The sequence below is a fragment of the Epinephelus moara genome, chromosome 6, assembly GCF_006386435.1.
Source record: "Epinephelus moara isolate mb chromosome 6, YSFRI_EMoa_1.0, whole genome shotgun sequence".
NCBI lineage: Eukaryota > Metazoa > Chordata > Actinopteri > Perciformes > Serranidae > Epinephelus > Epinephelus moara.
Genome location: NC_065511.1, coordinates 19974198 through 19995710, shown reverse-complemented (window position 1 = coordinate 19995710; position 21513 = coordinate 19974198). Strand labels below are relative to the sequence as shown.

Below are 21513 nucleotides of genomic sequence, written 5' to 3'. Positions count from 1 at the left end.
TAGTATGACATAAAAATGTCATAAAAAGCATCATACTGTAGTATGATATAAAAATGTCCAAAAAACCATCATAGTATAGTATGCTAAAAAAAATGTCATAAAAAGCATCGTAGTATAGTATGCTATAAAAATGTCATAAAAAGTGTCATAGTATAGTATGCTATGAAAATGTCATAAAAAGTGTCACAGTGTAATATGATATGAAAGTATCATAAAAAGTGTCATAGTATAGTATGACATAAAAATGTCATAAAAAGCATCATCGTAAACTATGATATGAAAATGTCCAAAAAAAACATTATAGTATAGTATGACATGAAAATGTCCAAAAACACGTCATAGTTTAGTATGACTTAAAAATGTCATAAAAGTGTCATAGTGTAGTATGCTTTAAAAATATCCAAACAAAAACCCATTATAGTATAGTATGCTTTAAAAATGTCATAAAAAGTGTCATAGTATAGTAGGACATAAAAATGTCATAAAAAGCATCATACTGTAGTATGATATAAAAATGTCATAAAAAGCATCATACTGTAGTATGATATAAAAATGTCCAAAAAACCATCATAGTATAGTAGGACATAAAAATGTCATAAAAAGCATCATACTGTAGTATGACATAAAAATGTCATAAAAAGCATTATAGTTTAGTATGCTTTAAAAATGTCATAAAAAGTATCATAGTATAGCATAACATTAAAAAAATCATATAATGTCATTCTATAGTAATTAAAAAAAATAGCATTAATTTATGTCATGATACAGCATACCTTAAAAATGTTTTTTTTTAAAAATGTAAGTCATGGTATAGTATGTCATAAATGTAATGCATTATTAATATGGACACTGTAAATAGTCACAGCCGTGTATAATGACAGCTGTTCTGGTTCGTAAGGCAAGGCAAGGCAATTTTATTTATATAGCACCATTCATACACAAGGCAATTCAATGTGCTTTACAAGAGAAATACGTTAAGATAAAACATTAAAGGAACAATAGATCACTAAAAACAAAAGCTAAAAGCAAGAAAAACAGTGCAGAAAACGCATTTAAAAAGCAAACATAAAGCAACAGCAACAGCAGACAAATATAAAAACAATAGCTACAGATTATCCTAACAATAAGTTACATATCTATTACATATCTTCGTAGAAAACTTGCAAACCTTGCTTACCTTCATATCATAAGTCTTATTTCTTAAAATCCACTTTAATTCATCTTTTGGTGGAGCTGTGCACATGATACAAATATCCTTCAAATGAACATTTGTTGAGTAACATGTGGTAAAACACTGCAGTTACAGGACGGTGTGTAACTGCAACGAATGGCTGACCTCAGTATTACTCACAAGGCATGTTATTTCTGGGCATACTCTGTACACTCTTGTTGCACTACTGACTTTTGTGTTGGGAATCTTTATTTATACTTTCTCATGAACAGAAAGAGAAATAGAGATCTGACACATTTTCCCTCTTTCCAAACATTTATCTGAATGTCTTCATATTTATATGAGCTAAGTGTATTGTAAAATATACTCAGGCTGTGTGTATTTTCTTCTCTTTAAAGAAGAAAAGCAGATTTCAACACTAATTTTTCTACCTCCAAAACCGCACCCCAACAGCTGGGGAAGTTCTGTCAGTGCGGTTTGAGAGGTTTAACTCTCTGGTGTCGTTGGGTTTTTTCCTCCTGATATGAGGTAACATCTTCTCTCTGTCTTCTTTCCCTCCCTGTGCTCCCCTCCCTCTGTCTCCTCCTCTTTTTGACTCAAGTTCAACAGGACTATGGGAATGATTACTGAGGAGCATTCTCCAACCGTCCTCCTCTCCTCACCTCCCTCCGCTCCTCTCTCTGTGCCCTGTACATTAAGACTAAAAAACTGAGGAAATTGATAAATTATTCCTTCAAGGCCTCCGTATTTCTTGGGATGGATAATTACTCCTGTCCTCTGTGTTTAAACTCTAATCCCTGCAGCAGCGGTTTTTACATTTTGTTTCCCCAGAGACCTTTTTCCAAATTACTCTTGGAACCAGCACTTGACTTTTGCAGGATCGTCTTTAAAATTATCTGGATTTTTAAGGCAACAAATCTAACAGCCTGACTTTAAAAGCATCCTAACAAAACAAGTGATTTTAGTTAAATTTGTGCCCTAATTTAGTTCTGGTCTAAATCTTTAGAAACATTATTTGCACTAGATTTCATTCCTTAGTATGAATAGAAACAGGATTACTTCTACGATCAGATAACTTTCTTCATAGAGCTGGAGGATTAATCCAGCTGCTTCTTCATTTGACAGCCTCTGAAACAAAAATTGATTAACCTACCTTCCCATAAGACCAAACAAACCCCGTAACACTGCTGCGATGATCACCACCGCTGATCTCAGTGCCATCTGTCAACAAATGCTCGCACACGCAGTGGTTTGCTGCAGCATCCTCCGCTTCAAGCTCAAATCGCTTTGAAATTAATCTCATCTTTTAAAACCTGATGGATTGGCTAAATAGTGATGAGCTGCTTTGATGCTGATTGGCTGCATTCACTACTGAACCCCTCAATCTGTACATCTCATATACTGTAAACTGGGCAAAAATGTATCCCGAATATGACCCAGATGTGATCTTTTTATTTGTGGAAAATGATCAGATCTGGGCGATAGCGGGTAGAAACCAGATTTTTCCTATTTCATTAACTTACTTCCATATTAACGTAATCTTTTGGACATTTGTGGGTCCCAAATCTGCCTGGGCAACAGTTATTCAGCTTGTTTTGCCTCCTCATTGCTTTGATTGTGTTGGAAAACTGTAGTCCCAAAGTCAGCCTTAACTTCGCTCCATGCTTTCTCATGGTGGTGATTTTATGTTAGCTGCAATGATCCAGAAACAATCACTCACTGATCCTAAATATTCCCACCACCCCAGTCCAACCCCTGCCCCACGGTGGATACCAGCCCTACAATCCGCCCTACAACCGGCCCTACAACCCTGCTGCAGAGGCTTACAACAACGACCAAGGAGGCGAAGACGAGGAGGAAGAGGAGGAGGAGGAGGGTCCAGAAGAGCAGGACCCCTATTACCGTGGTTACCCCCCTCGGTACTACCCCCAACAGCCCTCACAACTGGCTCATGGCTACCATGTTTACCGCTCGAGCCCCACCCACTCTGAGGACACGGAGGTGAGATCGCCGGGCGTCGCCAGGAGGTTTTCACGTGACGTCATGGAGGAGAGTGAGGAGGGAGGACTTTAGAGGAAGGATGGACTCACCTAAAGTGCTTGAGCCCTGCACGCCACAACACACAAACTGATAGTACACACAAATCAGACACTGACACGCACCTACACCTACCCCATCTGAAACTGTGGTGAGAGCCCCCCCCCCCCCCCCCNCTGTGGTGAGAGCCCCCCCCCCCTCCCTGTGTATCCAGTGGTTTTGTCCAGCTGGTGAAACAATGTAAATAGCTCCATGGACTCTTGTACAATATCTCTGTAACAGGGGGGTCCGAAAAAGTGCCTGATCTATGTTAGCATTATCCAGTGGTAATGTAAAGGTAAGACTTGTTCCTTCTCATCTCACAGCTGATTTCAGGACTTAACCCTTCTTTTTGTGTGAAGCTGCATGTCTCCTTTGAGCCAAACATTGAGTGTGTAACTGGACACGTGCATCTTGTTTTGGTTGTATGTAACTAGCTAGATTATTTCACACTTCAAACGGAGGATGTTGAGCTGGCAACATGTGTACAGGCTGCTTTTTATAAGGATGAACCACGATTCCCCGACTTTAATGCGGTCTTGATTTCAGTGTGTAAACAAATTTTAAAATGTTTTTGAAGTGACAGTATTGTGTATTTTTTTTAATCAACACTTACTGGAGTTAACCCCCAAAATTGACTGTAGAAGTGTCACATTTCTGTTAAAGGGAAACTTCTGTATATTTTAACATGGACCCTATTTTCTGATGTTTTGTGTCTGAGTGACTAATGGAGACAACAACTTTTGAAATTGGTCTAGTACTGAGAGAGAGCGCTGCAGCCACAGCTGTGAAGTAGGCTGCAATGTAATCCCTATGGGCAATTCTGCACCATCAATTTACATCCACTAAAGTGCTTGTTTTGCCTCTGACAGGCTCGGATTGTTATTAGGAGTTTTACTTTTTCCCTCAGCAGAAGTTTGTTGAGTTTGAGTGGCAAGATGAAGAATTGTGGAAAAAAAACTGTTTAAACATCACACGCAAGACTTCCTTTGATCAGTTTGTGGTCGGATGATGAATTAGAGGAGCAGCTGCTGCAGAAGTGTGTGAAGGCAAACTCTTTTGCCAGCACAGGACCGCAGGGTGAATGGTTTCCATGGGAACACAGCAAGTTTCATCTAAAGTAAAGTTGGAATATAATGGACAACACTTAAATTATTTGAATTAACAAACTGCTCAGTTTCACTTTTTCAGTGCACTTAGCAATCTGCTCCTCTGCCACGAGAGTGAAATGCAGCTCCAAAAAGAAGAAAAATCTAAATGTGCCCAGTAAATGGGGTGACCTCTAGCTCACCTGGTAGTGTGTGCGCTCCATGTAGGCTGAAGCCTTTGCAGCAGCTCAGGTTTGATCCCAGCCTGTGGCCCTTTGCTGCATGTTATATCCCTCTTTCTCTCCCACCTTTCCTATCAATCCTAAACTGCACTATTGATAAAGGCAAAATGCAGCAAAAATATTCTTTAAAGAAAAAAGTGGCAGTAAATGCTGATGTTGTGGTGGTGCACCACAGATAAATGAATGTGTTGCAAACTCTGGAGGTGGCTTGTTGCAGGAAAAACAACAGTGGAAACATTAGCAAGAACTGCAGAGAGGAGTGCCAGAAAGAGTTTGTTGTGTTGGAGCAGAGAAAGCGTAGCATAATGTTATTTTTCTATAAAAGATTTTTATGTCACGGCTAAATATTTAGCTGATTTAAAAAAAATGTGGAAAAGTCTGCGAGATTTTAGAACAAGACTCCTCCTTGGGTGAGACTTGGTCACTGTAACAAATGTACGGGATCAGTGAAAGGTAAGGACAATTGCTTAATTTCTCCATGGGGTCGTTTCTGTAATGTTGTCAGACACTTGTAATAACAATCTGTCAGCCTGTCAGTGGCAAAAACAAACACTTTTAATGGATTTCACAGTGCACAGTTGCCCATAGGGACCAATTTCCTAAACTGTTGTCTCCATTTGTCACTAAGACACAAAAACATGGGAAAATAGGGTCCAGTTTAAAAATACCTAAATTTCCCTCCAGTTCAATATTACCTTAACACTGTGGAACACAAATATTACTTTTTTAAATTATAATTTTGATTCACAGAAAATCTGGCTACCATCACATTTTGTGCTGCGACATTTCACTCTGTTGCTACAAAGATGGACCAGGTGTGTACTGAGTTTTAACACTCAGGCTCGTGGTGAGTTACGAAGACAAATCTGTGTTGTTTGTGTCTCGTGTTGCTGCCCCAGTTTGTTTCGTTTATTGTTCTTATGCAAAGTCGGGCCTGCTCACTGTGGAAGCTCTTTGCTCACTGGTTGACCTCTGACCTCCTGCTGGAATGAGACCTGGATCCAGTTATTACTGAAAACAGTTGGCTGCCTCTCGGAGAAACCAATAAGGACTGAACCACACAAGTGTAAACTTTACCCCCCTCCTGCGCTGCAGTCTGAAAAAACAAGCACTAAAGTAACCAAAAGTTGAGCTGTGAGCTGGCCCCGATCTGAGGTCCAAACTTGAACAGTTTTAATAAGGAATGTGTCTCGCCGCCACGCCCGTTAGTACAATATGATCTTATTTATTTTATATTTTGTTTGCTTTTATAACCAATAAATCTGTAATGAGACTATAAAATGTGTTTTAGGTCATTTGTTTAATTTTAACGACACAAAAAGGTCAAACGTTTACTAGATTTTACAACATTTATGTAAAAACTACTTGACGAGAAGGGTTATTAAATTGTTTATTAGCTATTTTACAACAGAATTGATTCATACTTGAACAACACTCTGGACATTTCTGACACACTGACACAACAAAAAGCTCAGGATTTCTTAACCAAAGTTAACTGTTTTGACTAAAACCACACGGATGGCCTGAATGTTGTCATAGTAACACATTAATTGGTTTCACTGTGAACCCACAAACCTTCAAAAGCAGGATCAGCTCTAACAAATGTCATTTTTTATGAGCCAGATCTGATCGTTTCATGGTTGCATAATAGAGGAAAACCCACGGAATCTGATTTTCTCTGATCAGAGCGGAGCCGCATGGTGGAATCTCAAGCTGTTTCTGGATAATTCAGGTCCTCGGTCACGTTGGGCAGCCTTGATTTCATTTCATCTTGTAGTCTTCAGGTCTGTGGAGAGAACACAAGACAACACATTAGTATGGGGAGGCATAAAAGTCTGGGAAAAAGAGCCGATAAGGAGAAAAAAACTGACAGATGAGAAACCACACAGATCTTATCGTGGGTTTTTTGGTTTTTTTTTTTTTTTGTTGGCTTTTTCAAAATGAGACCAGACACAGCATCCTCTTTTTGTGTTTTTTTCCCTTTAATTTTGAGTAGAGATTGCAGCCGACAGATATTATCACGGCATGCTGTATTGGTTTTGATACAAAGTAGAAAAAATGTTATCAATTGTAATAGCCCTGCTATCAACTACAGCAGTATGTTTATGTTGTTGATTTTCTGTCTGAGCTCTGTGTGTGTGCGGCGGAGGGGGCCACACATCCAATAATAATCTTTTTCCTCTGCTCCAAGGTTTTCTGAGAGAATATTAACTATGTGTTTAATAAAGGGTAACAATTGAATCGCCCTTGGTGACCTCAACCCCATCTCCCCTGACACGCACACATATATTTGGTCAGTAAAATGAATAAGAGAGAGAATATTAACGAGGCTACGGCCCATCCCTTAAATAAACCAGGATTAGCTTGACCTTGACGACCACACAGCGACAGGCCTGAGCACACGCGCTGATTGGCTGAGGAGATTGGACCAGTAAACAATAAGAAGTGGCTCATTTATCACCGTGCACACACGCTCTGACAGGGATGCTGAACATAATGCAGGCATGCTGTATGCCTCTGTACAAGGCACGCACGCACAGAGGACAGTATCTGAATGAAAAGAGTTTCTGGATCAGAGCCCTCTGTGTGGATTCAGTTTGCACTTATTCATACCAAATGTGGGTTATGATTTGTTCATATGTGTTTGAAGTACCAGATGGAGGGTTCACCACATCACAATCAGTGAAATGGTGTCGGCGTCGTAGTAATTTTTAGGGTAATTTGTAGGTTTAAAGGGTCAGCCTCTTGTGGTAACCAGCCGTGCAGATTTGGCTTTGGTTGTCCGGGTTTTGAGAGTCTGAGATTTCTGCTGCCACGCAAATGGAGGTGAAAGGAATTCTGTGCTTCACGGTACTGAGATATCACATTTAGAGAATTCAATAGCAGCACTGTTTTGTGAAACAATGGTAATGTCCCTGTTGCTCTGGATAATCTACACAAGATTTTTCTTCAGTAAAAATTGTTTTGTGGATTTTCCGGGATATTTGGGACATGGGGTATTCAATCTTTCTTATTTTCAAATACTTTGAGTACCATACCATTCACCTCCATTGTATTGGGGTGGTTGAGGCTGAGACAACAGACAAACAAAACCCAAACTATGTGCATGGCCGAATTACTCTGGTGTAGGCCTAGGTGATATGAAAAAAAAAAAAATCAAATATCACAATATTTTTTTGACCCATTACCTCAATATCCATGTTACGACAATATTGTAGGGTTGACTATTGGTGCTTTCACAAAATATTTACACAATGAGACTTTTGATAAATAATCATCAGTAACGTGGATATAATGACTAAGTGGGTAAAGGCAAATAATTGAACAGCTAGAACAGTGTGGTAAGTACAGAGAGTGACTACGGATGGACATGAGTCCTTGATTACACTTTGAACTAAGACTGACATCCAAATCGGGAAGGGGAATCGCCGCCCAATTTCCCACATGTAAACATGACTTTTATGTTATTCTTCTATTTAAAAGGGTAAAATCTTTTTCATTATACAGCTGGGTTGAGAGTATTGTTTTGCTCAGCGCAGGTTAGCTGCTGCTGCTATGTTAGCTCGTGCCAACCCGGCAGACATTGAAACGACCCTGGAGAAGGAGAGCTCTGGATTCCGGAGATGATCCTTCAGTGCATCTAACTTATGTAATGGCAGCAACAGAAAGTGTGCTGATATTTCTTATGTTAACTTTGAATTTATTGGTTAAATGTCTAACTAAGGCCTGGTTGTTCAATAAATGAATTTCAAATTGCATTTGTTTTTTGTTGTCGGCCAAATTACATTCCTATTCTTATGTTAGATTTTTTTTGTTTTGCGAGGAATCGAGTACTTTATTTTAATGTAATGTCAGTGCTCAAATACAAAAGTTACTTAAAATGCCCTTCCCTATAAACTACATCACTGTGCTGTAATGCAGCCTTTGAAACCATATTACAAAATCCAGTGTCTAAAATAATAATTAGTCTCACATCACAGTATTGATATATTGTCCCGCCCTGGTCTCAGGGTAAGAAAATAGTGGGGTTATTTTTTGTAGTTTGGGTGAACTGACATTTAAATAATTTCACAAATACTGCTGTCCCAACACCCTGGTACTCATTCCACTTATACAGTGATCATTTCAAATCAAGACTTGCTAGCAAATGGTGTATTAAACTTAATACAAAAACAACCTCCACAAACCTGCCTGTACATCACATTATAGATGATGTAAAGAAATGTACAACAGTTGCATGACTGTGTTTTATAGTAGTCTTGTTATCTGGGTAGTTACTGTGTGAAATGGAAATATTTACAACATCCTGGAGGGTTAAAGTGTATTGACTGCAGTAACAGCAGTGTTACAGTATATTAGACTGTGATGTAGCTGAAAGTTGAGCCACAAGGTGTAAACCTTTTTCTATTAACCACTTGATCTTTTTCACGAGCTCACCAGCAGTCACAACCTCTGAGCAGTTAAAATGAAGAGAACCAGAAGACTTGAGTGTTGAGCAACTGCCTCTACAGATGAAGAGGACCAACCCTGACCTGGATAAAGAGCTGGGAGATGAATGGCTGGATGGATTGACGGATGTGAGAGCTGAGCAGGTGGAGGAGAGACTGCTCTCAGTTAACCTGTCAGAATGATGTTTACTACAGGTGAAGCCGGAGAAATGCAACAGGACGACATTATCATGATCAGCGAGGCACGGGTCACAATGTCAGTCCAATCTCCAACCAGAAAATACTTGACTCAAAAAGCCATGAATATGATTATGCCAAATAACAGATGCTCTCTCACACCCTGCAGAGAAACCTTGTATGTCCAGACAGGAAGTGGCGGGAAAACAGCCGACTTCCCCCCACATGTGTTTGTGACATTTCACCATTTATATTCAAATGTTTGGCACGACATGCAGGCTGGGGGGGAAACAGAAATCTCTGCAAAGTTTCTGTTAAACAACTGCTGATGCACATCCAGAGAGCACAAAGCTGAGGTCTGTTATATTGCAGTGCCCTTCAGTGTTATGTTGTTGGATAACAGCATAAAGAACAACAGTCCTAATTTATAAAGCTTTTCAGGGAAGCTCACAAGGCACAACACCACAAAAACTTTATATGCAGTAAATAAAAATGTCAACTTGGGGGAAAAAAGATCATATATTTAGGTACTAGAACTGTTTGCAAGTTCCTATAACTGTATTCACACAGGAGCAGTATCATGTGAGTCTTTGTTCTCTGTGCATTATGTCACATACTGACAGCTCTCTGTAGGCTGACAATCATTCACAACACAGCCACATGTGTTTGTAGTTACAGTGAAAATCTTTTTTCCTGCATGATTAAAGTGTCAGAGTGAGACTGGCCACAAAAAGGGGTCTGCAAGCTTTTACATTGGATCGATTCATATATATATATATTGCTTTGTGAGTCGGGGTAAACCATAAATTGTTGACCATTCAAGGATTCAGTCTAAGGAGCCTGATTCAACTGTTCATCTCACGGTCAAACTGGAACAGTTGCAGGAAAATGTGGTTATGAAACAAAGGGATCACGCCATTCGGGCCATGTGGGGGTGCTGAATATATAATTTTACATAGGAGGCAGAGTGTGATACAAGAGACCCCACCCCCACCCTCTAACCTCTGACATGGAGAACCAAGACAGTATTTTTTTTAACTTATGAACACTTCTCTCAAAATCAGCAGCAGCTTAAAAACAGCTGTTTGCAGCTTGCATTGCTCTCTGTCTAAGGGAAAGTTTAGGTGCAAGTAGGACCTGAGAAAAGTGATGAATTCTGCCTGCCTGTCTGTCTATCAACCTATTCTGCTCCCTTTCAGTACTGTGGACAGCGCTGCACCTCCACACACAACAGCTCTCAATGGAAGGCATGCTATTATTAAAAAAGTTCTCATGCTAAGTCAAGATGACAAATTGTTGACTTGGGTGTTTCTGCGTTTTTGTCTGGTGTGGGGAAAGCTGAAACCAATGTCACACATGAGAATATGGATTAATGAACAAAAAAAGAGAAATATCTGATAATTCAGCTGTCAGTCGACGCTAGGCAAGACTTGACAAATCAGATTTGACTGTCAATTTTTAGCAGGGACACCCAATGGTACGACCACAAGATTAACGCAGAATGTGTGAACATGACTGCACTGTTCACTTCTGACAAGGTCTGAGCAGGACGAGTCAATCCTCTGCACTCATTAACATAAAGACAGGTTAAGTGATAAACCACCTACTGTGCCTCTCCTCCAAAGTCAGGTTCACCATTTTGTTGGTACCTTCACCATCTGCCATCAGATTTAGACCTTTATTTCTTTTGAATGCTATATACGAAAAATCTGTTTGAACTGACTACTGAAAACTTGAGAGTATTTGAAATCATTATTTTTACAGATAAATGAGGTGCTGACTGCAACATTCCAAACAGCTGAAAGATGTCGTCTAAAGCTACTTACGACAACTACTGTATCACAATGTCAGGCTGGTTGATGCTCACTGAGAGGGTGTGAGGAGTAGAAATGTGACACGGTCCTCAGATCTACATCACCCCCTTCTGGCTGTTCCTCATCAGTACAATACAAGAAAATATGATTATGTGTGTGTTTGGGTGTGTATTAGTCGTTATGGTGCAAAGAACACAAACATTAAAAAAAGACTCCCAAGTGAGGTACTTTCAAAAGTTTGGGACAATTTAAAAAAGCCATATGAAGATAGAAGTGAAGGGTTAGCATTAGCTTTTATTAGCAGAGGTTAAAATCTGTAATTTTCTGTTTAGTTCACAGTATGAGTATTAGGTAATATATATTTTCTCTGCAGAAGATACATTTTGTTACTTGTCATCTTGTAACAATTGAGCAACAAATACTGAAAACACTAATGTAAAAATTCAAGGTTGTCTGTATTTGAAACTTTAGTAGGACTGCACCCTAATATTTGATATGCGGGTATTCGTTTGTTGGATAAGCATAGTAGGTTTCCTTTTTTTTAAAGAAATGACAAAGAAATCATAAAAATATGAATCTTATAAATAGAAATCTCAAATCTTAAATTTGTTGGTGCTAGTATGCTGTTCTGCGCTTCTGTTTCACAGCACTTTGTCTGGCTTTGTCTCGTATTCGGAGCCTTTAATTATGAGCATTTATGTTCAGCACCCCTGTCAGCCAAAGCTCCAGATATTCACTGTTGATTACTCCTGAAGCTCCACAGCCCCAAAAATGGTATTCTGTACAGCCTTAAACTACATCACAGTGTACGATATAATCAACCCTTAGAAGCAAAAATGTTTTACTAAATAGCATACCTGGGAACCACCGCACTTAAACATGAAATATTACAATTACACACATTCTGTGTGCACTGTTTTTGGTTTCTCGTGTCTTTCAATAATTTATTTAGATCCTAAGCAAGATCGTGTTTGGTGACAGTGAGTTTTCTCTCGTGGGCTGAATTAAAAAAAAAAAACAGAAGCCTTTATTCATTAGCTTCAGTACCTTGTTTTACAGAATCCCTTGAATGTGTAACACTCCACACAAACACACACCAAAATGGCTGATCAACGATAAAGAGAGTGATCCTGATAATCCTGTGTGTAATACAGCAAATAATGCTTTCATCTGTATTAGTGTTTAAACACAGTGACATCAACATGTGTGTGTGTATGGACAGTGTCTGCTGGCATTTGTGAGCATAGTGTGTGTTCTACGTACGGTGTCCACAGCCTGGGCAATGCGTCTATCTCCTCCTGTGTGTACTCGCTGAGTTTCCTGGGGATTTCTCTGGGCTGTGGCAGCTCCTCCGTCAGGTTGGCTCGGATGTCGTCTGGCAGCTCCTAGTGAGGAGGACACAGAGGAGACACTGAAATTAAATAAATCAAATAAAATGTGGACAGGAGAAGGAATCGAGGGGAGATGGAGTTTAATAAGAGGAGTAAGACCTGAAAGTTGGTGACATGAAAAACAAGGAGAGAGTAAAGAAGAAAGTAACGTTCACACTTTGTAAAATCCTCATAAGCAACTTTACAGTGCCTGAACTGCTCTGAATTGTAGATGAGACTGCAGTTACTCACAAGGCTCGGGAAGCCCATCTGCTAGTGATTAGGGATGCAAACTGCACAACATCAATTCTGATGGTGGATATCAAGTCCCGACCAAATAAACGACAGGTATCTGACTTCCCTCAGCTCTAACTTCTGACATCAAACACCTCATGTATTACTTTACAAGTCAAAACTCAAAGACCTGGTTTTCTTCCAATGCCTGGAATTAATGATCGTGTTCTCTCGCATGAATAAAAATTACATCCAGTTAATACCTGGGCAGATCGCCAGTTCAATTAACAGTCTGTCGAGCACTTTTTGGTTTAAATTCATTTCAGAAGCTGTGACGTGCGACGCTGGTGGTTCTCGCCAACATCATTTTTAAAACAATCAGAGCTGAACGCTCCCAAATGCCTGCAGATCCCTGCATCAGTGACGCAATCAAAGTTTTCTCTTTGAATCAAAGAGGAAGAGGAGACAAGTTGATAGATTGATAACTAAATAGAAACATATTGGTAACCCAATTTTAATGTGATCAAAACAGTATTTATTCATATTTTTGGCCTCTTGGTGGAAACAGAACAAGATGTGCTGTTGAACACAATGCAGAATATACAAAGCACAAGACTGACACCAACTCTCAGTTGCTTATTTACACTTCCAGCAGACACAAAGCCACATTCATTTGGAGTCCTGTTCATGTCACACAATGACTACAAGTCCAATATTCACTCTGTTAGCTCTGTTTTGGTCTTCACCAACTACTGAGGAAGATATGCCTCTCTTTAAATGCTTCACTGTGTTCTCCAGCTAGTTGCTAACTGTATCTGTTTGTTGTTTGGTGCAGAGCAGGTAGTGTACAGTGGGTTTTTAGATTTTTTTGTTGAGAACAGCTGCCTGCTGCGACTGAAAATAACACTGAGTGAGAGTGAACCAAAACAGTAAAGTTTCAGGTCGTAAAACCAAAACAAAGAGCTGAAAGATGCTAAATTGCTCCCAGGGTGTCTACAGGTGTCAGACACTCAAACTTAATGCTTTTTAAGACTTTTTTAAGATAATGTAAGGCATTAATTTAAGACTAATTTAAGACTGATGATTAACCAAATCTGTCAATAAGACAGTACAATGCCTCTCACCCAATATCAGCTGGGATAGGCTCCAGCCCCCCATGGCCCCTAACAGGATAAGCGGTTACGGAAAAATGTTTGTGACAGTTAAGACCTCACATATTCAAATATAAGTCTACTGACTTTTAAGGCCTCATATTTCAAAAATTGAATTTAAGATAGGATTTAAGACTTTTTTATTTATTTTAATAAGTAGATGAATAGATGAAGACTTTAAGGACCTGTAGACACCCTGGTTCAGTAGAACTGAGTTGGGTTATCAGTCTCTGTGGGTTTGTCATTAAGTGTGACCCCTTCCTGAGGTTGTAGTGGTATTCTGGTTACATTGTATAATGTGGTATGTAAATTGACAGTAAACACACCGTGAACATTTGCTTGTCAACGGTAAAAAAAAAAAGCAACTGGTTGGAGAATCTCACCTACGCATGCTCCTTTCCTCCTTGACTGACTGTCAGACTTTTTACACATACTTCCATTAAAAAATGATTTCAAGTTTCAAGTATAATAAAGCATTTGTTCAACCAAAAATAACTTGTTTTCATTCTTTTATGGGTCACTGTAACTAGAAATAAGGACAAGAAGATGAAGAAGAAGAAGAAGAATAGTGTAATAGATAAGCAACTTTGAGTTATACAAGAGTGAGAAGACGTAAAAGTGTTGCTGAAGGAACCTCTGACCCAGTGGGAAACACTACGGCTAATTGTCCAACTCTTTAAACACACACACCAGCTGAGATAATGTAGGTGAAGATAAGGACTAACATTCTCCTCCGTCGAGGGCAACAATCAGCTTGAACTACATATATTAGTTTCAGAGTAATTAATTTACATTAATTGTAAAGGTGACCTGGATGAAGGGTGATTAAAACTGGCTCATTCTTCTGTGTCAGTATCTGCAGAGTGATATCAGTGCACCCCTCCTGATAATGTGCCCTCTTCCTGATTGTCCCTAATAAGCCTGGACAATGAAGGCATAATGGGGGCAGTGTGAGGACTCATCAGCTCGGAGAGATACAGAGAAACTGGACTTACGTCATCAGAGAAGATGTGTAGTCGCTGCATCATGGTACGGCGCAGCAGGTTCCTTGGCAGCATGCCGTAAACCGCTAACTTCACAATCTGGTGAGAAGAAGCACATTAAAAAAGGTTGTCACACAACCAGCTCACTCTTTCTTGTAAAAAGACGGCAGATTAAGCAACATTAAATACTTCATTTCCACATTTTTCTCACATTTGTTTCCCAAACTGTGTTTCTCAATGTGAGGCATGTTGCACAAATGTGAATTCGACTTGGACGGAGTTACTGGACTGAGACATTGGACAGAAATATTGGAGAGAGATGTTGGACAGAGGCTGTGCTGACAAATCATTCATCTGTCCAATTCCGTTTCTCCCTCTTCGCTCGCCAACCCTCCGAACCTCATTTTAACTAAACCGCCATCAGGACACACGTCTGTGGTCACCGGCTGGACTAAAGCCTGCATCAGCGTAGAGCCAACAGCAGAGTTAACGTCTGGCCTGGTTCTGTAAACTACAGATTGGAAACCAGTACAGGTCATTCACCTACGTTTAGTGTTTCCCACAGGACGGGAGCAATTTCACAGTATTTTACGAGCCACACGTGGAATAAGTTGGCAACCCCCCCTGTATATGGCTCTCATTCTGCTGTTGCAGTTGACATGTTAAATTATTCTGAACAGCCTGTTATTGCGCAACAACAAATCACTCCTGACCTGTGAAGCGCAGTATTCAGATTAAACACCCTGTGTTCCTCTGATAAGTCTGAAGACGATACATGCATGCTGTACCATACATATCAAGCAAGAAAGGGTCAACCAAATGTAGGGGTGTAACGATTCTCCAAATCCACAAGGGAAAAAAATGAGTGGGTTTCATTAAATCAGATACAACCCACTAATATATAGACATAAATATCAAAATAATGATTTAATGAATAATTTGATAATAACGACAAATAAGTTAGCTACATAAAGACAACCAGTCGACACATTGCTGACCACCAGATAACCATAATATTTCCACTCAGCCGATCTCAATGTGCCCAGGGTGTGATCTAATAAACAAACATCAAATTCAGTGCCTCACATTGCTATTTCCTAAGCTTGTATAGCTGTCAAAATATGCGTGAACACTGATCCATTATAACTTTCTTCACCAGCTCTATATGACGGCACAGAGATTGCAAAAATATAAACCTAAGTTACCAGACAGATGTTTTAAATGTGGTATAGAAGAGGGCTCATTTTTGCATTGCACCTAGTCATGTACAAAGCTCCATACATTCTGGCACGACTTTAGTGACAAAACCTGTAGGATTTGCTTTTTGATTGGACTCACAAATTTGCCTACTGGGGAACTTAACAACCATTAGTTCTTCTTTACAAAACTTCCAAAAGAAGTTTTTGGAAACAGGAGCCATGTTTGTGTGTGTTCTGTATTTTTTCTTAAATTGAAAAATATGAAAAATATTCCAAAAGAAAATTTGCAGGAGCCATGTGGGTGTGATTTCCATGGTAACACAGCCAGATTTATCTACAGTATGCTGGAAAAATGACAGACACAGACAGGTCCAGTCAAGATGTGTGTGAGAAAGAGAGGAAGAAACAGAGTGCAAGTGAGACTGGGGCAGGGAGGGGCTGAGAGAATTAATGTGCTGCACGCAGCTCTTCCATGGGAAATAGTTTACCTATTTTATATAGCAAAGAAAATCAAAATGTGTTGTACAATGCTGATATTACTGGACTGTGAAATGGAGGACAGGACAGCCATATGGAAGTTTGTGTCTTGGTTTTGTTCTTGGTTTCAGACTGTTGCACCCCTCGACAAATGTTAAAATGAAGACATGGACAATAAACTGATGAGAGTAGTCAAATAGATCTGTTTCAAAATCAACTATCTTTGTCTGTTGTCAAACCTAACATGATGCTCAGTATTAATTGATATGAGCCACAGGAGCAACACACTGGGCCATAAAATATTACTTCAGTTCAAAGGATTAGGCAAGTATTATTTTATATATTTGGTGATGTTAACAAATCTCATAAAACACACCAAAACCAACAAAAAGTTTTTCCAGCTCACAACACTTTCTGAACCACAAGCCTATTCATTTCTACCAGGGGTGTATATTTTAAAAAAACAGGTCACAAATGTAAAGTTTCATCTTTAATTAAAAAGCTTAATAATGTCCTACATTGCTACACCAACAGAAGTACAGTGGTATACTGGTATTTTGGGGTCTTATTTATAATACAAAGCGTAGGATCTGTACTAAAAATGCACGTACAAAAAGCCAAAAAATATTTGACAATTTCTACAATCAGGCTTCCACCTCACCATCTGCGTGGCCAATTTCCCATCTCAAAATGTTCATAAGCATGGGCCAAAGTTTGTCCCATCAAGTCTGTTTTTATACATCACAGCTTCTGAATGGGAAGCGGCGTACACCTTTTTCAGGCCTCTTTTTGTGCGTATGCAATGTTTATAAATGAGAACCCTGGTGAGTATTTACAGCAGCAGGACCGTGTATGTGGGATTGCCTTAAAAATAAACTACAGTGTCCGTGTTCACCAGAAAGAAGGAGCACGTTTCCCCATCAATTAACAGTCTTAATAGAGGCTCTGTGGCACAGAGGAACAGGCTATTATCAGGCTTGGGCTACAGAAGAAGAAATACTCCTTAGTGGATCAATTTATTGTTGGTTTTGGTCTTTTCATAGGATTTGTTGACAATACAAAAAAATCCACACTATCGCCAGATTTATCCTTCAGGCTCATGAGTTGTTTCTCATTCTCTCCTTGCAAGAGTCTGTAACCCAAAACCATGAATATGCAACACAACCAAAACCCCAGGGGTTATCCTTGAACTGACATCCTTGTACTGAGTTTCAGAACACACCAACCACCACCATCACCAGTGTAAAGCCACTGCTGTTTAATCCCCATTCTCTGCCCTTCACATTAACATGCACAAGCAGCACGTATGAAGGAAGGGATAAATGTCAAACCAAGGAACACCTGCTCTGCACAGCATGGGGCCGACAAAGAAATGAGACTAATCCCCAAGAATGTGGGTTAAATTATACATTCAGTATAATAAAAATTCATGGTGTATGTTATGTGGCAGTGGCACATCTGAGGGTTTTGAATTCTCTCTCAATAGTAAAAATGGAGAATACTGTTGATGACACTTACAGCTTTGGGGTCTTTATGGTGCAGCTGGGCAGCTGTGACCTGTTTGAATCCACCTGGATACCTTTAGGGAAAAACAACAAGCTCAGTCAGTCATCAGTCATCAGATGATGCAACACCACTGAGCATTAACATCCCTGAAACCTCTCATGTAATCCATTTACAGCTTTAACAATGAAAGGATGCTACCAGACAAGACAAATAATATCTTTTACTAAACACAACCTATATACAATATACATCCTGAATACATTAAAGAGCATTCAGTTGTTTTATCTACACTTCTAATCAAATCATTTTTCTGTTTTACCCAATAGAAATACATTAACCACCTGTGAAAAAATGGGAATGCGTGTTAACAATGTTTCAGCAGACGAAGGATACTACAACAGCTAAAGCAGACCTCAGTGTGTGTTCCTTTAAAGTGCTGTATTGCAAGCCAATCTTGGACCAACACCAGCCACCCATAATTTCTAATATACACCATGCATAAAGTACTTTACTGAGGGAACAGGTTATTTATTTCCAACAGTTTATTGTCACAAATCTGTGAGTCCAGAATAAAAATACAACACAACTCTAATCGACCACAAAAGCTTTATGGGTTGTAAGTCAACAAAACGCAAGTGGGTCATTCCTTTTCCTGTAGTGTGAATGTGACAAGAGACTACTGAGACACTAAGATATGCTTTCTCAAAACATTTCTTTCATTGGTATCGAAGAACAAAGACAAATTGGAAACAGGATAAAAAGGAACAGGGGGAAAAAACAGGGAGAAGTGAAGTATCATATGAGGTAGTATCGACTCACCCAGTGTGAGATGAGTAGACTTTCTGCTCCCACTTGTTTCCAGAGAAAGCTATGTGTCTGCTATTTATAACTACGACATGGTCACCACAGTCACCTGCAAAGATATTCAGAAACTGTTTATTCTCAGGCGTATCGTTATGGTAAAAATTACAAAGAAATAATTGACTTTTTTATCAGAGAGACAGACAGGTACAGACACAGCTAGTTTGGCAATGATATTACCAAATATAGTGGTTAGTTGCAAGACCAACAAAGATTACCGTGACAATGTCAGTTTTTAAAGTAAAAGTAATAAGGAAGTAAAAACAGCTGTGAAATTTATCCTGTACTGCCATCATGTGGAAGAAACACACCACAACAACCTTAAAGAGGAACTACGCCCTTTTTCAAATTTTATACATGACATTCCTGTGGTCTAAGACAGTCTAACAAATATTAGTAAACAAGGACAACTCTTAAATGAATAGGGACAGATGTTATAAAGGACACTGAGAGCACCAAGGAGGCTGTTCTGAGTATATGGTTGCATTTTCTGTTTCAGAACCAAGAACACTACGACAGACTAAAGCTCATATTGGTATAAAAAAGAAAACCAACATTCTGTGGGTCGAAAAAAATCATGCTTCCATACATTGTCTATGGAGCTGTTCCAGACTTTATACTTGATGAAATCACAAGTTTGAGACTTACTTCTCTGATTTCTGGCTTTGAGAGAGAGATGCTTGGGTTCACAAACACTGATTGAACTTTCCTAAGCCATGGGAATAATAAATTGGAATTCTTAATAAAGGCAATGTTCCCTAAATATGGGATGTGGTTTCATAGTAGAAAAAAACAATAGTTAATACATAGTAAATAGTTTATGTTAAAGTTAGACAGTTACTTGTGACTTTATACGTGTGTGTGTGTGTGTGTGTGTGTGTGTGTGTGTGTGTGTGTGTGTATGTCCTGTGACTGGTGGACTCCTACTCACTCAATGCATGGTAGATAGGCTTGTGTTTCCCCTGTAACCTCACAGAACACATAGTTGCAATCTTCCCAGGAGGCTGCAACCGGGCATCGATCAGGAGCCAGGAACGAGCGAAGGTTGCCCATTGCTAAGAGAAGAACAAGGAAAGAATGGGTTTAACAAAGTGACCGGCATGGGACCGTTGCATGTTTAATAGTATGAAAAGCAATAGAGACCTGAATATTCAGCATTGACCTCTTCACTAAAAACAATCTGACACGTCACCGTAGGAAAAGCACATGTGTAAATAATAAAATGAATGATGGCTGAATTCCATTTAGCTGCTTTAGTTTTATGGTCCTGGTTTTGTGCATGCTGTCGCACTGTCACTGTCATGACTTACTCTAGAATATAATGGAGCAATCTTTCATGTTTTTTCAGATACACCTAAGTTTTTCTACTATAACAAGTCAAAATATCTTCTGTGAAAAAGGTCTATGGCGGGGCGTCGGTGGCTTAGTGGTAGAGCAGACACCCCATGTACAAGGCTGTTGCCGCAGCGGCCCGGGTTCGACTCCAGCCTGTGGCCCTTTGCTGCATGTCACTCCCTCTCTCTCTCTCTCCCTCCCCCTTTCACGCTTGTCTGTCCTATCAAATAAAGGCTAAAAAGGCCCCAAAAAATATCTTAAACAAAAAAAGAAAAAGGTCTATGGCATCAGACTGGGTGGCGACTTTAGTTTAAAACTCAGAACATTTCGAGTAAGAAATCACATGATTAATTTCTATTTGGTAATGTTGCCATACTTGGCCTGAAATAAAATAAAGACTCAATAACCTTAACCCCATGAACAGAACAGCACCATCAACAGCACAAATACACTGCTGATCAATCCAAGTCCTATGTACCTTACATTAAATACACAGGCCTATGAATGAAGGCAAAATTGTCAGAAAAACCTCCTCAAAGGAATGTGGCAGATATAGCAATTATTAATGCAATCTAATGTTTGACAGATCATACATTTTCAAGCTTGTTGGTGGTTGTTAGAAGCTCAACTAAAAGCACCAACAAGCCAAGCTGTTCAGATTTTTTTTTATTAAATACAATGTAACGTAAATGTCTTAAAAATATATATATTAAAACGTAGTTCAATAAATACTAGTATGGTCCAATTAACTTAAAGCTTAAATCGCAATTAAAATAAAATGTCTTATACCTTGCTTTTAATGTAATTAACACACACACAGTTTTGAAGTGTGTATATAAATAAGTTAGTGGAACTTAAAGTAGCCACAGAAAACACAAATGCTTCAAGCTAGCATAATTTGACTGGGTGAAGTTAAGGAGTTATGTTAAAGTTTAAAGGGCTTGAAATAATAATACAGTTAACCTATATAGCTTCTCGCAAATTACAGTGTTAACACTGGGCCGCAACAACTCTCGCTTATTTCTCTGACAGTTAGCCGCAACCACACACCGTGGCTAGCTCATTAGCAACGCTTGTTAGCTAACGGCCCGTTTGTGTTTTACAGTAACTTAACGCACATAACGGGTCAACATGTGAGATGAAAATAAGACCATATAATGTATAATGTGTATGGTTACCTGGGCAGAGCGGGAGAAACTTGACATTTCGATGAAACTACCTGCACATCCTCAAAATATTTGACCCTCAACAAACGTGAGTGGCAGTCCGCTTAGTAATTAGTCCCAGTTGAAACAAGATGTGAGACTTCGCGTGTCCTGTATTACGAGTTTATTCATATTTAGCCCATATAAGAATATAAATCGCCAATTTGTGGCTGCGA

The 21513-nt window shown here is 39.2% G+C and overlaps 2 protein-coding genes across 2 annotated transcripts in view; one reads left to right on the top strand and one right to left on the bottom strand.

Annotated features, from left to right (window-relative positions):
* Positions 1-3382, top strand: part of col14a1a (collagen, type XIV, alpha 1a) — a 171401-nt gene extending 168019 nt beyond the window's left edge. Inside the window, exon 43 of the mRNA XM_050046615.1 lies at positions 2919-3382. Coding sequence (XP_049902572.1) covers positions 2919-3244 — 326 coding nt within the window. The 3' untranslated portion in view covers positions 3245-3382. The remainder of the gene's footprint in view (positions 1-2918) is intronic.
* Positions 3383-5953: 2571 nt separating this feature from the next.
* mrpl13 (mitochondrial ribosomal protein L13) lies at positions 5954-21455 on the bottom strand. Its single transcript, XM_050047094.1, has 7 exons — positions 21311-21455; positions 19729-19852; positions 18756-18849; positions 17949-18009; positions 14767-14853; positions 12280-12401; positions 5954-6363 (listed from the first exon to the last, which is right to left on the bottom strand). Exons 1-7 carry the CDS (start codon positions 21335-21337, stop codon positions 6339-6341), a joined length of 540 nt encoding a protein of 179 aa, XP_049903051.1. The 5' UTR covers positions 21338-21455; the 3' UTR covers positions 5954-6338.
* Between the last annotated feature and the right edge of the window lie 58 nt (positions 21456-21513).

What these genes read in the sequence shown, in the direction of transcription:
- mrpl13 (XM_050047094.1), bottom strand. Translation starts at nt 21,337, where the DNA reads ATGTCAAGTTTCTCCCGCTCTGCCCAG. An exon ending in GTTTCTCCCGCTCTGCCCAG is followed by an intron (nt 19,853 to 21,310) that starts GTAACCATACAC and finishes TTCTTCTCTTAG; the next exon opens with CAATGGGCAACCTTCGCTCG. An exon ending in TTGCCCAGGCTGTGGACACC is followed by an intron (nt 6,364 to 12,279) that starts GTACGTAGAACA and finishes TTCTCTCCACAG; the next exon opens with ACCTGAAGACTACAAGATGA.